Source organism: Osmerus mordax, chromosome 14 (assembly GCF_038355195.1).
Source record: "Osmerus mordax isolate fOsmMor3 chromosome 14, fOsmMor3.pri, whole genome shotgun sequence".
Classification (NCBI taxonomy): domain Eukaryota; kingdom Metazoa; phylum Chordata; class Actinopteri; order Osmeriformes; family Osmeridae; genus Osmerus; species Osmerus mordax.
The window spans coordinates 2,734,368-2,760,406 of record NC_090063.1 but is presented as its reverse complement, the minus strand read 5'-3'; the positions used below and the strand labels follow the sequence as shown (position 1 = coordinate 2,760,406).

General features: G+C 41.7%; 2 protein-coding genes across 7 annotated transcripts; one reads left to right on the top strand and one right to left on the bottom strand.

The window, feature by feature from the left end:
* Positions 1-1,918: 1,918 nt before the first annotated feature.
* spout1 (SPOUT domain containing methyltransferase 1) lies at positions 1,919-21,857 on the top strand. Its single transcript, XM_067249740.1, has 12 exons — positions 1,919-2,282; positions 2,359-2,398; positions 2,718-2,837; positions 5,057-5,216; positions 5,307-5,396; positions 5,502-5,551; positions 6,370-6,500; positions 6,787-6,859; positions 7,444-7,542; positions 7,674-7,776; positions 12,186-12,333; positions 19,611-21,857. Exons 1-12 carry the CDS (start codon positions 2,229-2,231, stop codon positions 19,677-19,679), a joined length of 1,137 nt encoding a protein of 378 aa, XP_067105841.1. The 5' UTR covers positions 1,919-2,228; the 3' UTR covers positions 19,680-21,857.
* Positions 19,853-26,039, bottom strand: st6galnac6 (ST6 (alpha-N-acetyl-neuraminyl-2,3-beta-galactosyl-1,3)-N-acetylgalactosaminide alpha-2,6-sialyltransferase 6). 6 transcript variants are annotated; one of them, XM_067249741.1, is made up of 6 exons: positions 25,951-26,039; positions 25,374-25,461; positions 25,009-25,209; positions 21,871-22,280; positions 21,519-21,704; positions 19,853-21,137 (listed from the first exon to the last, which is right to left on the bottom strand). In XM_067249741.1, exons 2-6 carry the CDS (start codon positions 25,395-25,397, stop codon positions 20,951-20,953), a joined length of 1,008 nt encoding a protein of 335 aa, XP_067105842.1. In that variant the 5' UTR covers positions 25,398-25,461; positions 25,951-26,039; the 3' UTR covers positions 19,853-20,950. The 6 variants fall into 6 exon arrangements, with proteins under 6 accessions (XP_067105842.1, XP_067105845.1, XP_067105844.1 ...); XM_067249744.1 differs by having other exon boundaries at positions 21,519-21,626; XM_067249743.1 differs by having other exon boundaries at positions 25,009-25,206.

The following is a 26,039-nucleotide window of genomic DNA, read 5'->3' as shown; positions in this document are numbered from 1 at the left end:
AGCACTGACTTTTTAGATCAGAAGGTGACCCAAACTGCACACTTTGTTTGGCAGAACAGTCATTTAAAATTGCTCAGCATGACTATCATTATTATATTACGAGTATTTCCAATTAACATAGTCTGCCTCCACAGATCCAGAGTGGGCTTGGACAGTGACAGACTGTGGCTGTGCCAAGTGTTGTCACAGACTCACTTTGGGAAAGCATGCCCTACTGGGAACATTAGGGGAGACTGTTGGGCACAGAATCTAATTGTCTTCTTTGGAAAGGGCAACATTTGGGACACTGTCATGTAGGGGCAGCATAAAGGGCACTTCATAACAGCACATTTTTCCATTGGAAGTAAGGGCATGGGAACAGTCCAATTTAGGCCATTGTAAGGGCACCTTATAGGGTACTGCATCACATTTTCTATACTATAAAGGAACTCTTTTTACATTTATAGAGGGCACACTGTCATTTATTGCATGGGGCATCCTGTGCACTCAAGCATATTTCACAATGTGAATGGCAGACAGTAGGGCACTTGGTCTAATTTTTGCCACTCTGGGCATTTTAGAAACACTTTCAACCATGGGGGCACCAGGCAGTCACCCCCTGAGTCTTCCAATGGGCCTGGATACACCCATGGGGACAGTATATTGCACCTATAATATTGGGGAAGCCAGAGGAGAGGTAATATACAGGCTTGTCAACATATAGGCTACTTTAAACAATGAAAATACTTTATACAATTGAATAAAAAGTCCTCCTTGATTCTTTGTGTTTCAAGATTACCTGAAAAACTGATGATAATATTCAGGTACTGCTTTGGAGCAAGGTATACCCTTCATATTTCCTGGCATAGTTGCCCGTTCAAGAATGTCCCACATGCAAAGACACAGACAGATGCAGACAGACTGAACAGTGTCAAGGCTTGGCTACAGTGGGTTTGCTTCCTTGTGTGTGATTCCAGCAGACTACATAGTCTAGGCCTACCTACTTAGACTGCAGTCTACTACCCTCCTTTCTACTATTATAGTCTACTCTCCTTTCTATTACTTTTTACAAAGGATGGTAGGCTGCTCTTATGTGTTCATTGTCATCCTTAACCTTAGTTACTAAAGTGTTATTTCATATATATATATATTTTTTTTTTAAAGAATGACAATTACATTTATCTAGATAAACTATGCTGGGCCTGCTGAACCTATACTTCTTCCACAGATACTGGTCAGGGAACCATTACTTCTGTCTCTGAAGACCCTTGGGGCTGGTGGGATAAACGCTCTTTGTATAATCTGAGCACCTTCATTACATTTACATTTTAGTCATTTAGCAGACGCTCTTATCCAGAGCGATTTACAGTAAGTACAGGGACATTCCCCCGAGGCAAGTGGGGTGAAGTTCCTTGCCCAAGGACACAACGTCAGTTGGCATTACCGGGAATTGAACTGGCAACCTTCGGATTACTAGTCCGATTCCCTCACTGCTCAGCCACCTGACCTCACCTTCATCCACCACAGGGTTGTCAAAGAACGGATACGCCATAATTGATTGTAACTTGTCTAGACGCTCTGCTTAGTTTCTAAGTCCTTATTTTATGTCAATTAACCAATGGCTTTTGAAAACAAAAGTGACATTATTTCTTAACTTGTTTATTTAAATTAATATATTTTTTGGAGATGAAGTAAACATGTAGCTAAATCATTAAAGTCTGCACTTCAAAAAGTCTGAATTTACGTTTCCGAACACGGGACTAAAGTGGTTTGCGCGCAGGAATTTACTCGACGGAACTGTCTTTTGAGATTCTGTTTCCGCCTGTTTGAAATTATTTGCAACACATTTTAGTTTAGCTTGACCTTTAGCCTGACACGGATCAGGCTAGTTCCGAAGTATAAGTTACCTTGGTTACGTAGCTAGAACTAAAATAAGCCACCTTAATGGAACGGAACTCTCGCTAAGGTAAGTGAGACTTGGCGAGATAAGTCTAGTTTTTCCTTAATCGACGTTGATGGAACACCCCCCAGAGTAGCAGAAAGGCTTGGTGACGGGGGCGGAGAAATGCGCGTCTGGTGTGAACAGCTTTTGCTCAGTCGTAGCCGATCGTGGCGTGGTCCAAGCGCTTCGCAGCCAGTGTGTCTCAGGCGTTAAGTTGCGCCTTTATATTGAAAAGATCCTGACCCGGAAGTACTCCCTCAGTGTTGCCTAAAAGAAAAGAAAAAGAAGAAAAAAAAGATAGTTCGAAATGTCGCGTGGAGAGATGACTGAGAACGTAGCCTATAAACGTGCCTCATCTGAGGTATGTTTCAAGAAACTTGAGGACTTTGTTCATGTATTATTAGCAGCATCATGTATTCACGTATCTGTCTTTACAGGGTGACGAGAAAGTTGACTGGAAAAAAATTAAAGCTGAACGTGAGTGTCCCCCAGTTAGCTAGCTCTACCTACCTAAAGCATAAGGATTAATCAGTGGTTTTCTGTCTAATTAGCTACCACCTAGCATATAACTACATATGTATGCGCGTGCGTGTGTGTCGATGTCTGAAAAGAGCATCTGCTTCCTGCTTTCACTTCCATTAAGGTCTGTTAGTATGAAAACAGCAGTATTTACTTTCTCACATAACTTTAGTGCTCAGGTGTTATGTGGAATGCAAGCCTACATAATGTATGCACATGATACACTTCCTACTCTGACTGCAAACCAATAATGAAGTTCCACTGTCCTGTATGGCAGGTAAGGAGTCGAAGAAGCGTATTAAGGAGTCAAAGCTCATCCAACAGCTCGAGAAGCAGCAGCAGCAGCAAGAGGAGGAAGCCGATAAGGCCAAGGGGACAGACTTGCAGCAAACCAAAGGTAGTTTGTGAATTGTTTAAACCATTATATATCGCTCATGCATGTTTAACTACATTTACATTTATTCATTTAGCAGACGCTTTTATCCAAAGCGACTTCCAAGAGAGAGCTTTACAAAGTGCATAGGTCACTGATCATAACAACAAGATAGCCAAAAAACATTGCGAGTAGCCAAAACATGAAGCACACATTGTGAACAACCAAAGTAAGTGCCAAAGGGAAGAACCATAAGAGCATGTAGTTAAACAAGTTACAATTAAACAACATGAACAGCTATAAGTGCAAGTGTACCTGTGGAAAAAGCAAGCAACAGTAATAAAACAATATATCACAGCGAGAACAAAAATGTAAATCAGTTACCACTAACCACAAGAGCAACAAGTCTCTAAGCAAGAGTCATTGTGATCCTTGAGGAAACTAACATCGGGTCAAGCGAACCGTTCGTAAGTACCGTTGTACTCCCGGAACAAGTGCGTCTTGAGCCTTTTCTTGAAGGTGGAGAGACAGTCAGTGTCTCTGATGGAGGTGGGGAGTTGATTCCACCACTGGGGGGCCAGACAGGAGAAGAGCTTGTGTTGGGACCGGGCGGTCTTGAGCGGTGGGACCACCAGGCGGTTGTCTGAAGAAGACCTTAGGTGACGGGTGGGGGTGTAAGGCTGCAGGAGAGACTTGATGTAGACGGGTGCAGTCCCGTTCACTGCTCGGAAGGTCAATACCAGGGTCTTGAATCTGATACGGGCCATGATAGGTAGCCAGTGGAGAGAGATGAGGAGCGGGGTAACATGGGAGCGTCTGGGTAGATTGTAGACCAGGCGGGCCGCCGCGTTCTGAATCCTCTGAAGAGGGCGGGTTGCACATGCTGGGAGACCAGCGAGCAGCGAGTTGCAATAGCCCAACTTGGAGAAGACGAGTGCTTGGACTAGCAGCTGGGTGGAGTGCTCAGACAGGTATCTCCTGATCTTCCGGATGTTGTAGAGGGTGAATCTACACGACCGGGAGACCGCAGCAATGTGGGCCGTGAGGGAGAGCTCGTCGTCCATGGTAACCCCAAGGTTCCTGGCAGAGGATGAAGGGGTCACCGTCGCAGATCCCAGGGTGATTGAGAGATCGTGGGAGATGGAGGGTTTAGCCGGGATGATGAGAAGTTCTGTTTTGGCGAGGTTCAGCTGGAGGTGGTGCTCGGTCATCCAGGCGGAGATGTCTGTGAGGCAGGCCTCAATCCTAGCTGAGATCCCCGGATCGGTCGGGGGGAACGACAGGTACAGCTGCGTGTCGCCAGCGTAGCAGTGGTAGGAGAAGCCATGGGAGGTGATGATTGGTCCAAGTGAGGTGGTGCACAGAGAGAAGAGGAGGGGTCCAAGGACGGAGCCCTGTGGGACACCAGTGGAGAGCTGGCGAGGGCCTGACAGTTTGCCTCCCCAGGAAACCTGGTAGGATCTTCCCGACAGGTAGGATGAGATCCACTGGAGTGCAGTGCCAGTGATGCCCATCTCAGAAAGTCTGGCGAGCAGGATCTGGTGGTTAACCGTATCAAACGCTGCAGAAAGGTCCAGCAGAATGATAACGGATGACCTGGAAGCCGCTCTGGCAGACTGGAGGGCAGTGGTGACTGAAAGGAGGGCAGTCTCTGTGGAGTGGCCAGTCTTGAAGCCCGATTGGTTGGGGTCAAGCAGGTTGTTCTGAGAGAGAAAGTTAGACAGTTGGTTAGATACAGCACGTTCAATAGTTTTTGAAAGGAAGGGTAACAGTGATACCGGTCTGTAGTTCTGGAGAACGGCAGGGTTAAGGGAGGGTTTTTTGAATAGAGGGGTAACTCTAGCCTGTTTGAAGGCAGAGGGGAAGGTGCCAGAGGTGAGAGAGGAGTTTAGGACATGGAGAAGAAAAGTTATGATGGAGAGGGAGATGGTTTGAAAGAGAGGGGAGGGTATAGGATCAAGGGGACAGGAGGTGGGGCGATGAGAGAGAATGAGGTCAGAGATCTCTGCCTCAGACAGGGGAGAAAAAGAGTTTAGACATTTAGTTGGGTCAGTCATGGAGGGTGAGAGGGTAACTAATGATAAACATGGTACAAGTGGATGGTGGTTTATGGTTGCTAGCAAATTTCTTCTCATGGGATTTCTATCTCTTCAAAACCCATTCATTTTGACGCTAAAATAGCAGACCAGTGTTTTTGGTGTCTTGCCTGTAATCCTTGTCAATACATACTCTTATATTCTCAGGGCGACAATACACTGTGACTGTAGCCCTGCCTGGGTCTGTCATGGACAATGCCCAGTCAACGGAACTCCGTACGTACCTGGCTGGACAGATTGCTAGAGCCTGCGGTGTCTTCTGTATTGATGAGATTGTCGTGTTTGACGAGCATGGAGAGGATGTCAGGTACATCTTTAGATGTAGTCATTTCACTAATGACCTATAAGTCATGACAACTTGACGTAAAACAATGCTGGTGTATTTTGTTCTTTCCAGGAGTGTGGAAGGAGAATTCACAGGTGTTAAGAAGAAGGGCCAAGCCTGCATTCAGCTTGCTAGAATCCTTCAGTTCTTGGAATGTCCACAGTAAGAAGTATCCTATTAGATGACAGTCAAATCTATACAAGGCCGTCTGAGTATTTATTTTTGAGAGGATTTCCCCCCCCCTCTTTCTGCTTGTTTATCCACAAGGTATCTACGTAAAAGTTTTTTCCCAAAACATCAGGATCTACAGTATGCTGGTGAGTTTGACAACAACCTTACGCCTGGAACACAGGCTATGAAGCGCTACGATCGGCAACAAATGGCGCGAGGCTGTTCACACTAGACGCGCATTTCTCTGCGCCGGTCACCTTTCACCTCTGAGCTTTCCTTTTTCACATTTAAAGCTGACATGGTACATACACATGGCATAGGCTAGCCTATATTTTGGAGACTTAATATAGGCTATAACACGGGCGCCGAAAGAAAAAAGGCTGCGCTTTCACAGCCAATCGTGGCACTTCGCAGCCAGTGTGTTCCAGGTGTAACACAGTTAGCACAGTATATGCAAGGGAGTAAATGCTATTCCAAGCACCACATGGAGCCGCTCACGGGGAGCAAATAGGCGAATTCACACGAATTTAGTCGCTGCCAGTGAATCTAGTGTATTCATCAACAGGCAATCAGGTGTAAATAACAAGGGCAAGTGGGCAACGTTGCGCAAACTTTAGTCACAAATGAATTTAATTTGAGGTGATGAGCAAGAAGCAAGAAGTGTGTGAAAACAGCTGGGGGGGCTGCCCCTCAAAAACAATGGTAGGGGAAACACTGCAGCCTCTAACCCACATGTGCCCTTATCTGATAATGTTTTGTATAAGAAAATGTACCTTTTTTACGATGTTCTATTTGAAATAATCGTTTGATGTTGCACTGTCTTGTCACAAGACTTCTTGGCATTCTGTTAAATATAATACTGTTAAAACTGTGCACAGAAACTGCTGCACTTACCACGTTTGTACATTGCTTCGGATAAAAGCATATGCCAAATGAATAAATGTTAATGTCTGTGTGTATCCAGGCTTGCTCAACCCTCTGGACAGCCCACACCATATGAGGATAGATGAGGAGTCAGAGTACCGGGAAGGGGTGGTCCTCGACAGGCCCAGCAGACCAGGAAAGGGCTCCTTTGTCAACTGTGGAATGTGGAAGGTTAGGGATGCACCTTACAGTTTACCTGCAAGTAGGCTAGCATACAATTAACCTAGGATGAATAACTGAAGAACCATCCAATACATCTGTGTTGCTGATCTTGCCTGCCATGACATAAACAATTATCTATTCTTAAAAAAATAAAAATAAATTACACAAACTGTATTTAAAAGCATTTCAAATTATAACATTTGACCATGATCAGTTATTCACATCAAGGAGAACCACACTTAGTTGGTGTCTTCACTCAGTAGATGAAGGAACTAAAGACAGTCTTCCTCTGTAGGAAGTGCAGATCGACAAGCAGCTGCAGCCCGGTCTACGAGTAACTGTCCACCTGAACAAGAACCAGAATAATGGTAATCTCTGGACTGAAAAACACTTACGTAAAGAGCATTGTACAGTGTTTCCTTTAAGAAAATTTTCGGAGCAGTTTAATGTAATAGTCTAATAGCAAATGTAATATTGCACATATTTTCGTCCTATTTCCCCTAAAGCAATAAAGTTAGGCTAATTAAAGACACCTTCCACTCATAAAGTATGTTTTAAATGGCATAAAGGCTGCCAAAAATTGACGTAACAACTTATTGTAAATGGTCAGTAGCCTAGCCTATCGATTAAGGTAGGCCACTCGAAAGCATGTACACTGTCTGCTTCATTTGATCTTGATAGGCTAAGCATTATGTAGCAAATAATGACAATAAACCCACCATTTATTTATTAAAACTGCTTCAGCATAATAATGCGCCTAAAATACAAACGTGCGCAAAGGCAGCAATTGCTATCGAATCAACAGACGTGTGCAATTTAGCTAGCAGGTGAATAATACAAACAACGAAAAATTTCGGAAGAAAAAAACGCAAAATCAACATAGAGGAAACACTGCAATTTGTATGTGAGGTGTGTGCTTCTAACAGTTCTAATTCCTCCATGATTTCCACAGAGAGCCGTATATACAAAGGTGTGGTAGTGGCCCCTCATGTACCACGCTCACAAGGAGGGCTGTACTGGGGATACAGTGTTCGACTAGCATCGGGTCTCAGTATGTATAACACACACGTACTGCAAATGAATACACTCATACACAGACACAGACATATCACACACATGCGATACTATCTCAGTATGCACACAATGTTCATTTCACACTATCTGTTTTGAATGTAACTACAGGTACTGTTTTCACTGAGTGTCCATACAAAGAGGGCTATGACCTGACCATTGGCACATCAGAGAAAGGATGCAACATTGACCAGGCTTCTATCAAACCCTTCAAGTAAGCTTCCTAATCAAATTCCAGGGGCCAAATGTACGAAGGGAACACAGAAACGTGTTTGGGTGTTTCTACAGTTTCAGATTTATGAAGAAGCACGTGGCATTAGAATATATGTACCTCTGCGCACTTTAGAACCCATGCGTAGACCACCTATGCTATATCTTTAGATGTGACACAGAGTGACCAAACGGTGGCGAGAATTTTGTGTGTTGGAATGCCCTCAAGCAAATCGACTGTTTCCAGTTGTCTCCATATGTATACTTTTACGGATGAATTTACAGAGTTTGATAAATTTGACCCCTGGTCACCCCGTCAACAAAAAAAATTCCACATTCATTTGAGCGCAAATATAGTTTTTTGAGCTTCATGTAAAACGTTGGACTCGACTTGTTATTATGTTTGAGTCTAAATAAGATGATCGGTAGGCCTATTATTTAGAAACTTTCTTTAATTGCATAATGTTTTCTTAGCCTACCTTAATTCTGACTTGCGTGCCAACACCTTGACTTCTGTGTGCGAGCTGCAGAGGCTAATAGCAAGCACGGAAGAGCGCCAGCATCAGTTTGTGTTTTCGGTTTAACTGCGTTGATTTTACAAGCGTTTATTGGGATTCTGTGCTTATTTTACTGGGGCACGTGCCCCAGTAAAAAAGGTCTAGCTACGCCCCTTCTGCCAACCTTCAATCCAGTTGCACTGTTTATCTGTGCAAGTAATAGATGTTCCGCATTGGTAGAAATGGGAGAAGACTCAGGTGGTGCTCCGGCGAAAAAAAACTAAATATACATGTAAATTTAACAGCTGGACGGAATAATTTTATTTCATATCTCGAAGCTATATCGACAATGCCCACGCCTTTTTGCAAAGTGTTTCGCACTGATTTTACATTTATTCATTTAGCAGACGCTTTTATCCAAAGCGACTTGCAAGAAAGAGCTTTACAAAAAGTGCATAGGTCAATGATCATAAACAACGAGATAGCCCCAAAAACATTGCGGGGAGCCAAAACATGAAGCATATATTGTGGGGTGTCAGATGGCTGAGCGGTTAGGGAATCAGGCTACCAATCAGAAGGTTGCTGGTTCAATTCCCAGCCATGAAAAATGACGTTGTGTTCCTGGGCAAGGCACTTCACCCTACCTGCCTCGGGGAATGTCCCTGTACTTACTGTAAATCGCTCTGGATAAGAGCGTCTGCTAAATGACTGAATGAATATATTGTGAAAAGCAAATAAGTGCCAATGGGTAGAACCAGAAGAGCATGTAGTTAAACAAATTCCAATTAAAGGGGTCATTGACTGGGTTTTTGGGGTATTTCACACTGTTCCTTAAACTCCTCTGAAATTACGACGGACAGTTAGAAAATTCAGGAGGTGCACGTCAAAGCGTCCAAGGCTGTCCAAGGGCTGACGGAGAGCTCGTAGAGGGCGTTCCACAGAGACGAGGGCGTTCCCATGTGTCCGTTTTTCGAAAAACGCAGAAGCATATATCGGCCTTTAAGGTGGGTAACGTTAGCACTACAGCTTAGCAAACAAACTCTTGATTCAACTCAGCTTCAGTTAGCTCTAGCTATCTTGCTGAAAAATAGATCCAGAGTTTCCTCTGTTGATTTTTCTGCCACCACGGTATCAGAAATTGTTACGGTGCATTCACACTGCAGCGTTTTTTAACGCTCTGCACCGCTTGCCTTCCCACAGTACACCACGCTCGGGGGCGTGTTAGAAAAGCTAATACAGAGTTGTAGTTCTCTAAGGTCATTGTTGTAGTCATGACCAAGCGTGCAGATTTGGGTTCATGTACTCACAATATCGATCAAAATACCACTTTTACACAACATTTGTGTAAAAATACAGAATTTTTACTAGTGCAAGATTACAGTAGAATACATGTTACGCCACCGGTCACTCAACCAGTCGTTTGTAGGCTGGGCTAGCAAGCTAGTAGTGGCACAGAATAGTCACGTAATGTGACCAGACTGAATTTAAAAGTATAAAAACACACTAGGGACACTGACAACGTCGGCAACCATGCATTATTAGTTTAATGTAATCTTTAAATTCAGGCTCGTCACATTACGTGACTTTGTTCTGAACAGAACTGGGTGTGCAGACACATGCGATAAGTTTCTTACGGTGGCCCTGAAGTGCAAATCACAACCACTAACATGAGTGCATCCCCCAAATGAAAACACTCCCCCCAAATACGAGTCAACTCCCCCGTAATAGGATGACTTGCTCACCTCCCCCCAATACAAAGACACGCTCCCCCAAATGGGAAACGACATTACATTAACTCTAAAACACATTACATTAACTCAAAACGGAAAGGGTTGGTATTACACTTCGTTGCTGAATGGATGCAGTAACTAACAGGAAATAAGAAATTGATCGACAGAAGTACAAAATTCAATAGCCTGACAGAGTTACGTGCACCAGGACATTTGTTTGGCTATCGAATCATGCAGCAAGTAGTAGGCTACTTATGCAATTGCATGTTAAACATAAAAATCGATAGCAAACAACCATCCTGGTCCACGTAACTGTCATTATCATGAAGTTGATCGTTTTGGTTGGAAGAAAAGAAGAAACGTTTGTGTTAACAATTCTGAGTCATGACTTGCACTACTCTATTTTAATCAGGGACATTCCTATGAAATAATGTTAGATATGCTGTTAATGTTTCACAACATTAAAATAAGTAGCCTATGCGCACGCTAAAAACGCAGTTGAAGGAAGCAGTAGTTCGGACAGACCTGGCCAAAAAAATCCTAAAGGAAACACTTGAGATCTGCACAAACATGCATCTTGAATTGTAGATTTACATGACAACACAGGTTATTTATTTGAATGAAACACAGTCAGGAACATGGTACAAGTAGTTGAGTCAGTTACAACTAGACAACAAGTCCCTCAATAGGTGTCATTGTGTTCCTGGAGGAAATTAACATCTGATCCAACAAATCTTTCTTAACCCTCGTGCTGCCTTCGGGTCACATGACCCAAAGGTTCATAACGAACCATCGTTGTGTTTACCCAATTTTACCCAATCCAAAAACAAATAAAAATAATTTTATTTTAACCATTCCAATGTGGGGGGTCTGAGACAGCCCGACAGTTAAAAGAAAATTCTTCACTTTGTTTTTGTATGAGGTAAATTTGTCGCAATACGACGGTGGGTCACAATGACTGATGGGTCAGAATGACCCGAAGATAACACAAGGGTTAAGTACCGTTGTACTCCCAGAACAAATGTGTCTTTAGCCTTTTTTGAAGGTGGGGAGACGGTCAGTATCTCTGATGGAGGTGGGGAGATGATTCCACCTCTGGATAAGAGCGTCTGCTAAATGACTAAATGTAACACCATTGGGGGGCCAGACAGGAGAAGAGCTTGGGTTGGGAGCTGGCGCTCTTGAGAGGTGGGACCACCAGACGGTTATCAGAAGACGACCGTTTTAATATCTGTCACAGTATCGGACACGGTATAAGATGGTGTAGGCAATGTTGTTGAGGAGCACTTTTTGTCATTTTTGACGAAATAAACTTTACATCTTGATAGCAACCAATGCATCTAAAGGTTTGACGGTAATATGACATAAATCCGACATCTGTGGGTGCCGCAGGACTGTAAAACAGACAAATCATTAAGACCGTTCCGAGACTAATGATTGGACGGGCTACCAGTCTATCTACCTACCTACTTGCACGCACTCTGCCCCTGCACTTGACTGATAACTTACTGTATCTAGCTAACGTTACAGCAGCCAGCTGTTGATAGCTCACCAGCAATAGGATTAGAATAATACTAACATGCCTGCTGTTGCGGATATCTATTACGATTTATCAACCAGTCATCATTGTGGGACAATAAATCTGCACGATCCCTGAACTCCTGCTCGCCTTAATCACCCATTGGCGATGTCCTCAGTGTTAAAGCAGCAATTATGCACCAGTAGTATATGCCAAATATCACATTTGGCAAAGCTCATTTGTGGCGCAAATTCACTTGTTTTCTTTCTGGCTAAATAGGCTAAAGCAAGATCATTGGCATAATTTATAGATGGCCTATACAATTTACTCCCATTGTAGATCAACTAATACTGTCATTTGTAATGCATGCACTTTCTTTCCACCTTTTGAGTCACTTTGTTGCAGTATCACATCTCAAAACATAGCGTACGCACAGGTTCTAAAGTGCACAAAGGTAAACATGATTCTCACGCCTTGTGTTTTTTCATAAATCTGAAACTGTGTAGAAGCACCTGAACACATGTTTCTTTGCCCATTTTTATGCGTATGCGCCTCTACATTTAACCACAGAAGCATTGTCCAAAGAACATGTTATGGTCTGGGTTTAGGCTGGTTCTAAAATGCTTGTCTGTTTTGATGGCTGTCTACAATTCTGTCTGCCTCTCAGGCACTTACTGGTGGTATTTGGAGGGCTGCAGGGCCTGGAGGCAAGTGTGGACGCAGACCAGAACCTGGACGTGACAGACCCCAGCTTGTTGTTTGACCTCTACCTGAACACCTGTCCTTCACAGGGCAGTAGGACCATACGCACAGAGGTGTGTGTGTGTGTGTATGCATGTGTGTGTGTGTGTGTGAGATGACGACTAGTAGTGGTGTTGCGCTCAAAGCTGTGCTTACAAACGATATAGACCTTTCGATACAATGGGTATTGATACAAACGTGTCAAGCGTGGCTTCAAATTGGCAAGTGTAAGTGGAGACATGCACTTTGTGCACAATTATTAGGCAAGTTGTATTTTTGAGGATTCATTTTATTATTGAACAACCACAGTGCTCTCGGTCAATCCAAAATGTCAATAAAAGCCAAACCTGAATATTTAAGAAAGTAAAAGTGAGGTTTTGGCTTTCTTAGGAGAATATCTATGTATGCACAATTATTGGTCAACTAAAAGAAAAACGTGTTTATTTCCATCTGTTAAAGTGAGAACAATAAACAAACAACTCAAATTTACTAATACAAATTTCTGACATTTCCCCCAAAAATCAGTGACCAATATAGCCACCCTTCTTTTCATTTATTCATTTTAGCAGACGCTTTTATCCAAAGCGACTTCCAAGAGAGAGCTTTACAAAGTGCATAGGTCACTGATCATAACAACAAGATAGCCAAAAAACATCGCGAGTAGCCAAAATATGAAGCACACATTGTGAACAACCAAAGTAAGTGCCAAAGGGAAGAACCATAAGAGCATGTAGTTAAACAAGTTACAATTAAACAACATGAACAGCTATAAGTGCAAGTGTACCTGTGGAAAAAAGCAAGCAACAGTAATAAACAATATATCACAGCGAGAACAATATTTTCAATATCAGTAATAAGCCTTCCATTCATGGAGTCTGTCAGTTTCTTGATCTGTTGACGATCAACGTTTTGTGCAGCAGCAACCAGTCTCCTAGACACTGTTCAGAGAGGGGTACTGTTTTCCTTCACTGTAAATCTTCTGTTTAAGAAGGCTCCACAAGTTCTCAATAGGGTTTAGGTCAGGTGAGGAAGGGGGCCTTTCATCTTTAAGGCCTTTACTAGCTAGCCACGCAGTGGAGTACTTCGATGCATGGGATGGAGCATTGTCCTGCATAAAAATCATGGTGTTCTTGAAAGATGCAGACTTTTTCCTGTACCACTGCTTGGATAAAAGTGTCTTCTAAAAACTGGCAGTAGGTTTGGGAGTTGATTTTTAGTCCATGTTCAACCCGAAAAGGTCCAACTTAGCTCATCTATAATAATACCAGTATCCCACCTCCACCTTGCTGGCGTCTGAGTCGAAGTGGAGCTCTGTGCCCAGCCACAGGCCCATCCATTTTGTCCGTCAAGAGTCACTCATCTCATCAGTCCATAAAACCTTTGAAAAATCTGTCTTCAGATAGTTATTGGCCCAGTCTTGACGTTTCAACTTATGTGTCTTGTTCAGTAGTGGTTGGGTTTCAGCCTTCCTTACCTTGTTCATGTCTCTGAGCACTCAACACCTTGTACTTCTGGGCACTCCAGGTAGGTTGCAGTTCTGGAATATGACAGCATTGGAGGATAATTGGTTCCTGGTAGCTTCACGTTTGATTCTTCTCAAATCTTTGGCAGTTAATTTGCGTCTTTTTTTCTCAACACGCTTCTTGCGACCCTGTTGACCATTTCCAACAAAACGTTTGGTCTGTGATCACACCCCAATATCTTAGCAATTTCAAGAGTGCTGCATCCCTCTGAAAGACTTAACAATTTGACTTTTCAGTCAGTTACCGTATTTCTTCGAATAAACGCAGCTGCGTTTATTAAATAACGTTTTTTTGTTCATTCGAGGGCAGCGTTTAATTAGTAAGAGAGATTTTGTGAATTGTAGCTGCAGTGCAGCCATAGACAACTTCGTTGCTGACATTGTGACAAATGAATCATGCAGCTAAAAACACAGGTTGTCTATGTGTGCGGCAACTCCCTTTCTCATTGGCTATCAATTAGTTGTGCATTGGTAGTACAACTGTCTCAAATACAAGTGTTGTACATTATGTAGAAATCTGAAGCAGCATGCCGAAACGTTCATACACGTTAGCTTTCAAACAGAAAGCTGTGCAGAAAGTTATGTACATGTGTAATAAATACTGGGGTTGAATTTAACCAATTAAATAACCGTTTTCAGATTTTTTGGGTGCGGCGTTTATTCTAGGGTGGTTTTTATTACACAACGTTCATTTTTGGTGCGGCGTTAATTCGAGGGCGGCGTTTATTCGAGGGTGGCGTTTATTCAAAGGAATACAGTAAATCTCTTTTTTGGCCCATTTTGCCTGAGGACAAGAAGTAAGTAAGTAAGACTTTATTTACATAGCACATTTCATACAATAATTGTAGCTCAAGGTGCTTTACATAAAATCAATAAAAACAATAATACAAGTGATAAAAGTAATAATTAAAATAGCAAATCTATAAAAACAATAATATAACAAATAAATGTAGTAAACTGTTCTGAGATAAAATTACTTAAATGCTTTGGTAAAAAGGTAGGTTTTAAGCTGTCTTTTAAAAATGTCTAGGGTGTTTGCTTCGCTAATATTTATGGTTAATTTGTTCCATAGTTTTGGGGTGTAATTGACGAATCACCAATCTTCTTATGACTGCTTCTGGTGACCTCTAATAGGCCTGCATTTGATGATCGCAGTGTTCTAGCTGGTGTGTAGTTTATAAGGGAGTTATCAATGTAGCTAGGTCCTTGTCCGTGTAGAGCTTTGTATGTGAGGAAAAGGACCTTAAAGTCAATTCTGAAGGTAACAGGGAGCCGGTGTAAAGTAGCTAGGACAGGACTAATGTGTTCTCTCCTTTTAGTTTTGGTTAATAATCTAGCTGCAGAATTTTGAATGAGCTGTAGTCTTTTCAGTGGTTTTCTTGGGAAGACCAGTGAAAAGTGCGTGACAGTAGTCCAGCCGGCTGGATATAAAAGCATGAATTAACTTCTCTGCATCATTTTGGTTTATGAATGGTTGTACCTTTGCTATATTCCTCAGGTGAAAGAAAGCTGTTTTGGTCACTTTATTAATGTGAGAGTTGAAATTCAAATCTGAGTCCAGGATTACACAGAGACTCGTCACCTCTGGTTTAAGACAGGGGGTTAAGCCTCCTAGATTCTTAGTAAGCATCTCTCTTTTGCATTCACATAGTAGGACTTCGGTTTTGTCTTCATTTAATTTAAGTAGGTTATCATTCATCCATTTGTTTATTGGCAACAGGCAGTTGGTAATGGAATTGATGGCCGTTGCATCGTTGGGTTCAGTGGATATACATATAGTTGTGTGTCATCCGCATAGTTATGGAAATCTATGTTATGTTCTCTGATTATGTCGCCGAGTGGTAACATATAAAGAGAAAAAAGTAATGGACCTAAGCAGCTTCCTTGAGCAACCCCGTAGCAGTTCTCATGTTTCTTGGACCTATGGTCTCCTAAACTAACATAAAACGTCCTTCCTGTGATATATGATTTCATCCAGTTCAATACACTATCCGTGAACCCAATAAGCTTTTCCAGTCTATTTATTAGGATGTCGATCCACTAGATATTGTAGTGGATAGTGATCTTTGTTTTCCTCCATTTTCTCTCTGCTGAACGGCATTTTCTTTTCGTTTCACTAACATTTTTTTTCTCAGCCATGGGGAGGTTCTGCTTGTGCAGTTTTTGTTTTTCAGTGGTGCAACAGAGTCTAACACAGATAATAGTGCATCATTGAGGTTCTCTACCATTTAATTCAGAGAGCAATCATGGTTAGTCGGCTCATATAGAGCAAATTGTTCAGAAAATGTCATCATAGCTGTATCGTCTAAATATCTTCTATGGACTAAATTCTTTTTTGGTTTTTGTTAGGATAATTTCCACATTAAAAAGTATATAATGATGGTCTGAGAGGGGTAGATCAGTTATTGAAATATTATTGATATTTAGTCCAGTTGTTATCACTAGATCTAGTGTGTTTCCGTGCCGGTGTGTTGGGTCTGTTATGTGTTGAGTTAGATTAAAACTGTCGAGGAGATTTAAGAGCTCAATAGTTCTTGGGTCTGCTTTTTAATTTACTTGGATATTTAAGTCTCTGTTTAAAACTACTTTGTCATATCTAGTGACACATAGTGATAATAGTTCAGAGAATTCTTGTATGAATATTGGCGAGTGCTTGGGTGGCCGATGTATAATAACAAAACGTATTGATTCAGTTTGAGCTCTATAGCAAGATATTCATATGATGTGAATTCACCTAGCTCAGTGATTTTGAACAACAGTTCAGAGGAGAAAATAGCTGTGGCGACTCCACCTTTTTTTGATTTCCTAGAAACTTGGTGAAAGCTGTAATCGGGCAGACACGCTTCTATTAAAGTTGCTGTGTCATTGTTTAGCCAGGTTTCTGTTAGACAGATGCAGTCTAAGTTGTTGTAAAACTAAAATGTTTTGTTATTTAGTGATTTAACATTTAGAAGGTCCAGTTTCATCTGTGGGGTATTAACAGATAAAACAGGGGTAGATAAATCTGTTGGAAGAATATGGATAGTTCTTTGACTTCTAACACTAGTTTCAGGTTTGTAACCATGCATTTTACCATGCCATTTTTTCTGTTTGTGATGATGACCGGTATGTCTAATGAAATAGCATGGTGGCTGTCCTAGCGTAGCTTTTCTTTGGGAAAGTCTATGTCACTGAGCTGTTCCATCACAAGGGAATTCATCCGGGGGGTGCAGATCTGTGCAGGGCCCATGTCCTTGCAGGAGTCTGTTTGAATGTTCTGTTCTGTTCCATGGGAGGTTGTTTGGGATGCGTCAGTAAGCTTAGACACAACAGGGATAGGGAGAGAAACTTGATTTGTGGTCAGGAGCACGTGACTGATGTTTGCTGTTAGTAGTCGAGATCCTCTACGGTTTGGGTGGAGTCCGTCAGCTTGAAAACGGTCTGCACAGTTCCAGAACACATTGAAATTATCGATTAATCTCAGTTTGTGTGCCAGACAGACAGATGCCAACCATGTGTTGAAAGATAGTAGTCGACTGAAGGCTTCTTTTCCTCTGCGAAAGCATGCAATCGGTCCACTGATGAATACATCTTGATATCTGTTGAGTGTGTTCAGTAGCTGGGTGAAATGTTTTTTAAGTATCTCAGTGCCAGTTTTCTTGTGTAGGATATCAAACGAGCCAGTGTGGATGATAATCTTAGGGTTGTTTGGTTTATTGTTGAGGATTGTTTGTACCTCTGACGACAGTTCCTCGACAGATGTGTTGCTAAGACAAATATTTTCTGTCTTTGCCAGTTTAACATGTGCTGTCATGGCATCTCCAATCAAGATAGTGGCCATATGTGGTGTTGTGTTTGCATTTCCAACATTTGCCTTATCAGTAGCTGCGGAGCCAGTTCTTAGCTTATTTGGGTTAGCAATGAAAGGACCAAGGTTAGCCACTGTGTCAGTGCTAGCAGTAGATTCTATAGTGCTAGCAGCGTTAGCTCCTCTAAGTGCTGATGGGCTGTGGGTAGTCTTAGCATACCTTGGATCTTGATAATCCTGTGGTATTGTAGTCTGATTAGGCTCGATAGGGGGTCGAGTGAAATGGGGGACTCCCGGTTGCAGCAGACGATGTGTTGGATTTGCATGTGTGTAGTAGCTACCATCATGGTGTGTCGGCGATCTGGGCCCTTCATGTTTGTCAGCTGTGTGGCTAGCACTCCTGTGCCTCTTCGCCTTGGATTCCACACACAAGGGAGAGAGAGTTCCCAGTGGTTCGAATCTGTTTCTGAGTGGAACAGGAGGAGAGGTGATGCGGGAAGAGTTTCTGCCTCGCTTTTTTTGCTTTTTATCCTTGGTGACAGTCCCATCTCTGATGAAGGTAGAAGCGGAGCTAGGCCTCTTTGGTTTAGCGCTAAGAAGCTGCCTAATAATTATGCACACCTTGTTATAGGGTGTTGAGCTCCTTAGGCCACACCCTCCCTCATAACACAAATATACATCACCTGATATGCTTAAATCCAATAAGCATTCAAGTTTATACAGCTTGGAGTTGATAAATATTCATAAAAATGATAAGGTAAAAATACTCACTTTCCTAATAATTGTGGGCACAGTGTATTTACGGACGCCATAGAATACATTAATCGACAGAGCCAGAGAGAGAATGACACTTCTGGATCACAAGACAGTTTACCCAAATCTATTCCAATTATGTAAAATCTAACTACAAATGCCAGAAACATCAGTGCCATGCTTTTTTTCAAAGGCTGGTAAGTTTGTCAGCAACATTTTTTTGCTTGAGTGCAAGCACTGTAGAGAATTATTTTCTTAAATAAAAATCTTTTGATCGATTCCCAATTGACCAGTTCTAAAATCAACACCTTTCATTGTTCATGCAAGCATATCTCTCTCTAGTAAATTTTTTTTGCCAGCCTTCATATGTGGACATCCTTTTCCCAGTTGCACGAGCGTCCCAACACTTCAGCCCCTGGACTACAATATCAATAATAATTTATTCATTTAGCAAATGCTTGCTCTAAGATGTGTTAAGGAGGTAGTATTGATCCCACAGCTTCTTGTTCTGTAAGTTAGCACTCTTGCCACTAAACAATACCTGACCAAGTCAAATATGTGAATAATACTAAAAGAACCATAATATAAACTTTATGAATGTAAAACAGCAAAGATGTTACGCTGTTTAAAATAAAAGATTTATGAAAACATGTATTACATGTACGCATCAAAACATGTCTCACAACCTTTTATCAAATTGTCAATGACGATTGTGAGACTAATGTCTCGAGGACTTGAAATCACTTGATTCCTTCAAACTCTCGATAGTCACCATACCATGAACTGACCAGCAGATGTCCCTGGGGAGAGGACGTATCAAATGCTTTGAAAAAGCGAGACTTTGACACAATTGTTTCAAATGGCTTGTTGCTTCGGAAAGGTTTTTTCCGGGTCATTTCCCCCATCTTTAACGACAAGTTTATCTGGAATACATTGCAAAAATGCTTTTTATTGACTCATAGTCAGTTGTCAAATTTGAGGAGAAAAAGTATTTCCATGACTTTAAAAATAGTTTCTATAACTTTACTATATGCACATATTAAAAGTGAGTATAGCATACACTGTTTTGATTATTATTTCATGAATTTACATGGACATTCCCAGATTTTAACATTTCCATTACCTTCCAGGCCTGGAAATCACTGTCAATTCCCTGACTTTCTCATGTTTTGTGTGACTATGTAAACCTTTTAGTATAGTTCATAGATCAATGTATGTCTGTCATCTTGTGTCTTGTGATCTAAACTTGTCTGTCCCGCTGTTCTGATCCACAATGTCTGTATCCACAGGAAGCCATCTTAATCTCTATGGCCGGACTGAGACAGAAAATAAGCATTGCATTCGCAATCAGTTCATAACAGGAAGGTGACAACTGAATTCCTCGACAAGATGAACCTAGTCACAGTTCCTAAGGGAGTCATGATCGGCAACTGACCCCAGGGGCACTGGCTAATATTGTGTTCTGGAATTTACTATCATTTAGCCTGAACATTACCAGAATACCTATCATGTCAAAACAATCTCATACATGAAGTGTGGTATTTCTTTAAGCCCAAAACATGTTGCATTGTATCTCTTGTTCATGGGATGGGGATGGAATTTTTTGTATCACAGAAAGACCTGCTGTTAATAGTACAATGCTTTAGACTTTTTAAGGATAATATGTAAATATAAGTTAAATGCATTGGTACATAACATTTATAAAGAATAACAGAATATAACAACACAGATACATCAATAAATAATGTAACATTCAGTTGTACCATTCAATATTTGCATGCCCCGGGATGCTACACAGCAAGTCACAAGTCAAGCTGATGAGGCAACATGTTTGTGCTTCCATTTTGTGATTTCAAACAGCAAATACCTAATAAAACATTTAAATTCAGCACAGTGGTGTAAATGCCCGAGGCCCCATTCCAAACTTTAATTAGTTGAAACAGTATCTAGAGACACATGTATGTGAGTGGAGAAGATATGGGGCTTTTGAGTGAGACAAAATATATTGCAGCTAAACATTAATTGAAATTCAACAGGCATTGTGTTTCCACATGACTGGCATATCAGTTAAATTATACTGTTAGTACACCCGACTCGGGCTCTGGCAACTATTTCAAAATTTGACATCTTGGGTTATACAAACCACCGAGATAAGTGGGAATCATTTCTTAAATATTCTTGAATGCTTTGTGGCAAGAAAAACAAAACAAACATTAGAAACGTATAAATTCATTTTGAAATCATACAGTATGAATTCATGTTCATTCTATTTAGAAAAACACTTCACTTGTCAGATCCCCGTTACCTTGTTGAATACAGTGAATAATAGTTGAACTTGGTACTCTTTGTTTTTATAGCTTTCATGAGAAAGAAAACATTAAAAGTATCTGTTTACACAGTTAGAGCTGTTACGTTACAAGTTTGAAAAGGAAGAACGCCTTAATTGTCTCACAGGAGGTAGTTCCCAACAAAGATGGCCAATCACTCCCATGCTGTGGGGTAGAAGCAATACAGCTGATTCGATTCAACACGAGTAGTCCACAGCTGCATGTCCAGACTTTTGTGTGATCATCTCTGCTATTTTACATAATGGGGATTATAACTGCCTATCCCTTTGTTCTGGCTCCTCTCACCAGGTAGGGTGAGTGAAGGTGATGTTGTACTGCTTGGCCCAGCGAGCGAACACGTGTTTCTCTGTGATGAAACGATGGTGGGGGCCCCTCCGACTCCTTTCATTCTGGAGGTACATTACGCATTCGTCTGGCCCTCTGGGTTTGTAATAGTGGTAGGGCATCTTCTTAGGCTGAGGTTTCCGTCTGGATGGGGAAAGATTAAAAATGGACACATTGGTAATACTCTGTAGATAGGCAAGTATGGCATTTCTCAAGACACCAACCTCTAGTCATGTACTTGTACATGTAAGAACCCTCACCCCAGACTCACTCAATTGATACATGTACTATAACCTGGAGCACTAATCTGGGACTGATTATGATGAGTGTAAAATGAAAGTGATGCTTGTCATGATGGGATTCTTTCATAACGATCAGCATGGCTGATTAACCAATTGCTCAGAGATGGCAGCATACTCATGATTACACACCAAAAAAACGAATGGCTCTGTAATTGCTTCTCATTCATACAACATCCCGCATTAGCATACTAATGTAGAAGAGTTCCTTTGTCTATGTACTTACCCACAGTGGCTAGAAGGGACCATGCCATAGACTTTAATGTTGTCACAGATCTCTATGGCAATCACCATGGTGAACCATCCGGTGCTTAGCCATGACTGAGACTTTTGTCTGTTAAAGTGCAGAGAAAGTCCTGTCTGTGACTCATGTTTTAAATGTATTCCTTTGAAGAATACATTTGTTTTAACCCTGAAAATTTGTATTTGATGAAAAACATGATTTTAAGTACATTACAAGAACAAGTGTTGTCTCTGCATTTATAGTGTATCTATACAGTATGTTTGTGTATAATAAAAAATAAATTAATACAGATTTATCATCTTCGTACTGTCCCTATTTTGTTGTTTTTCCTCACCTGTCTCGTCCCGTCTCCTTCTGAAATAAGTTGTCAAACCTTCGCATTTTATTGGGTGCAATGGCGAAGCTGGATAGGTTACTGTAAGTCATGCTGACCCTCTGGATCAGACGATACAAGGTGCCTTTGGCTTCCTTTCCTATCTTGTTAGGAGGACCCCAGAATATGACTACCGTGTTTCCCATCCGGTTCAGGAACTCTCCTGGCCGCCGGGCCACCCGGAACACGCTAGAGTGGGCCACCACCCTGAGAGAGGTCCGATTCCCTACGTCGGCCTCATACCCAAAGGTAGGGGCGTCGTTCATGCGGATCACACACTCTGTGCGGTCAATTTCCGGTCCAGAATGGGTGCCGAGGACGTGGCTGGAGCTGGTCACCAGGGCACAGTGGTGGCAGTGTAGGGTCATGTTCTACAGAAAGGGGGTATGGAGGACAACTCCCCTTAGAACAGGGCGGTCCAACCAAGATCTACCCTCATCCTTTAGATTTTTGCTCTAATCCCAGTTGTATCAAACAATTATGTGTCAAAAGTTTGTTACTGTACCTGGAACAGTAGGGTTTTCTTGCCTCAGAAAACAATACAGTTTTATAACCTTGCATAACATATTCAGCTCAGGCATGTGCACATACAGTAACTGCCAACATACTTTTTTAGAACTGCCTATCAGATATACTTTACATTTAGCAGACGCTCTTCTCCAGAGCGACTTACTGTAAGTACAGGGACATTCCCCCCGAGGCAAGTAGGGTGAAGTGCCTTGCCCAAGGACACAACCCCATTTGGCACAGCCGGAATCGAACTGGCAACCTTATGATTACAGTCCCGATTCCCTCACCGCTCAGCCACCTGACTCCGTTATACAGTTGCAATCTAAATGATTCAACCCCCATTGCACATTAGGTTTATTGGCAAAATATACAATTTCTCAGCTGTTTGCAATAAACAAATTACACAAGAACTGTTTAAGTAGTTTAATGAAACTAATATTACAAGGGTTTTATCCAAATTCAACACAAAATGATACTTTTAATGACATTAATGAATTTACTGCAGTCTCAAAAGTATTCAACCCCTTCATGACAAGCATCTTCAGTACTTAGTAGAGCACCCTTTTGCTGTTATGACCTGCTGCAAACGTGATGCATAGCCAGACACCAGCTTCTGACAGTGTTCCTGAGGAATATTAGCCCATTCCTCATGGGCAATGGCCTCCAGTTCAATAATATTCTTTGGTGTGCGTATTGCAACCGCCTTCTTCAAATCCCACCAGAGATTTTCAATGGGGTTCAAGTCAGGCGACTGTGACGGCCACTCTAGAATCTTCCATTTCTTCTTCTGAAACCAAGCCTTGGTGGACTTTGAGGTATGCTTGGGATCATTGTCCTGTTGGAAGGTCCAATGACGCCCAAGCTTCAGCTTCAAAACAGACGGCATGACGCTTTTTCCTAAGATTTCCTGATACTTGACTGAATCCATCAGGCCCTCCACACGCTGCAGGTTTCCAGTGCCAGAGGCAGCAAAGCAGCCCCAGAGCATCACTGAGCCACCGCCATGCTTCACTGTAGGCAGGGTGTTCTTTTCAGAATATGCTTCATTCTTCTTCCTCCAGACATACCGCTGATCCATAGGCCCGAAAATTTCCAGTTTTGTCTCATCGCTCCACAGAACAGAATTCCAAAACTTTGGTGGCTTATTTATATGGTTTTCAGCATATTGGAGCCGACTTTTCTTGTGCTTTTGGGTCAGTAGTGGGGTGTGTCTTGGAGTCCGGGCATGGAACCCTTCAGTGTTTAGTATGCGCCTTACTGGGCAAACTGAAACCTCAGTGCCTGCTGCCACCAAGTCTTGCTGCAGGTGTTTTGCAGTCACTCGAGGGTTTTTGACCACTTGCCTCCGCAGGAATGGCAGCCGCTGATAGCTTCCTCTTTCTGCCACGTCCAGGTAGTGTAGCCACTGTTCCTTCAACTTTGAACTTGCGAACTATGCTTCCAACTGTATCTTTAGGGACATTCAGTGCTTTTGCTATCTTTTTGTATCCTTTTCCTTGTTTGTGCAAGGCAATGATCTCTTTGAACTTTTTGGACAATTCTTTTGACTTAGCCATATTTCTAACATGCAATCAAACATCACTCTCAACAAAACCCTAGCCAGTGCAGGTATTTATGTGTTCTATCTCAAGCACACCTGAACTAATGAAGCCCTTGATTAGTTGCACCAGGTGTGCTTTCAAAGGGTTCTCTAGTAAGTGCTGAAGATGCTTGTCATGAAGGGGTTGAATAATTTTGAGACTGCAGTAGTGATTAAAAGTAGCATTCCATGTTGAATTTGGATGAAAACCATGGTAATATTAGTTTTATTGAACTGTTTCAACTGTTCTTGTCTACTTTGTTTATTGCAAACATCAGAAAAATTGTACAATTTGCCAATAAGCCTAATACGCAATGGGGGTTGAATAATTTAGATTGCAAACTGTAAATGCTGGCATATTTACCCAATCTTACTGCAGGTTAGGGTTATCTCAAGGGAGTCAGATGGCTGAGCGGTGAGGGAATCGGGCTAGTAATCCGAAGGTTGCCAGTTCGATTCCCGGTCATGCCAACTGATGTTGTGTCCTTGGGCAAGGCACTTCACCCTACTTGCTGTCTACCACAGATGAAGTGTGAGGAAGAAGAGAAACCCCTCTCAAGTCAAATCCAATAGCAAATGATTCATTTGTTTCCGATAATGTTTCAAATTCCCCAAATGTAAAATATAACATAAGCCTCTGATATTAACCAGTTTTGTGTGATTCTCGATTTTTTTTGGCATGATCAATCATTTAAAATGTTTTTATTTTTTTTTACTTGGTAGGAATGTTTTACTACCAAGTAAAAAATTAAACAAATAAATAGACCACCACTTGGTCTAACATTTACAGTCAATCAGTCTACATTCTGTAATTTCTAACCATTTCTAATCCACTAGCCACAGCAGCATGAGCAGGGTTGAGTTACGTACTTGTGGATGTTCTAAAAATAGTTTCAACCCCAACCAACTGTGTTGCATTCTCTTGCAATGCTTCAATTAATTATTTAGCAGCCCACCACAGTATATAATAGTAGAGAGAGACAAAAGAAAACAAGTGCTTTCTTTCCTACCTTATTCCCATACACGGCCACATAGCCGTCTTTTCCAGCCCATTTCCTCAAGTCAGTGGTCTTGATGGAGTGGTGGTTGGTGGCCACGTGGAAGGGTCCATAGATTATCTCACTCCCGCTGTTGGAGCTGTAGAGGATAAGGAGGGTCATCAGGAGGAAGATGGCCCCAAATATCACCATCCTCTGGCTCTGCTGCCCCTGCTGAGCAGATAACCGATTGCAAACACTATTACTGTCAGAGGAGAAACTTAACCCCAGAGGCACAGCTGATCATATTCAGAGTAGGCTACAGTAAGTACAGTATCTTAACTTGTCTGTCAAAGAGACACATAGATCCATTAGCCACTCCCAGAAGTCCATCTTACCTTATCAACCAGCCTCTGCCCCATATTTGAAAATGAAGCTTACATCACATGTAGCTACATCCCAATGTATGTGAGTGTGTCATCACACCTGAAAGGAAATATGGTTTTATTAACATAAACCCGTTTAGACATTGGGTAACATATAATTTATGATTGAGAAACTGTGCTGAGCAGGCAATGCAGACGGGCATGTCATACTATTACACAAACGTTTTCTGCATTTTTACATCAATAACAGGCCATGAACAGCAAAGTAGCCTATAGATTGACAAAAGAAAATTGGCGTTTCTGACTAACACATTGGAAACACAAAATAAACGTGCATATTATTAAGTATTGTGTACAAAATCCAAACTCCCCGAAACCTCGCATTTTTTTACGGTCTGAAACGCTAAAGATTGTAGTTGTATTGCTGAAGTAGAACAATGACGCAGATTCTCTATTGGTCTCGCTGGTCATGTAGCTCAATTCACAATTAATACCTTTATTCTCAATGTATTCTATCATTTCTTTATTCTATGTATAAAGAAAAAAGCGTTTAAAATCTAGTTACTTCATAATCGATGGCATCGCTCACCTATTCAGCGATGCATTAGTACGTATTCCATGCATTCTTGAAATCTGATCTATCGGCTGCTCTCCCATCTTGTCCATGTAGGAGGGAAC

Excerpts from the sequence above, each read along its gene's own strand:
- st6galnac6 (XM_067249741.1), bottom strand. The coding sequence starts at position 25,397 with ATGGGGCAGAGGCTGGTTGATAAG. Across the intron at positions 25,210-25,373 it reads GGCAGAGGCTGGTTGATAAG|CAGGGGCAGCAGAGCCAGAG; the intron begins GTAAGATGGACT and ends TTATCTGCTCAG. Across the intron at positions 21,705-21,870 it reads AAGGAGACGGGACGAGACAG|GGTTAAAACAAATGTATTCT; the intron begins GTGAGGAAAAAC and ends ACAAATTTTCAG.
- spout1 (XM_067249740.1), top strand. The coding sequence starts at position 2,229 with ATGTCGCGTGGAGAGATGACTGAGAACGTAGCCTATAAACGTGCCTCA. Across the intron at positions 5,217-5,306 it reads GAGCATGGAGAGGATGTCAG|GAGTGTGGAAGGAGAATTCA; the intron begins GTACATCTTTAG and ends TGTTCTTTCCAG. Across the intron at positions 5,397-5,501 it reads CAGTTCTTGGAATGTCCACA|GTATCTACGTAAAAGTTTTT; the intron begins GTAAGAAGTATC and ends TTTATCCACAAG.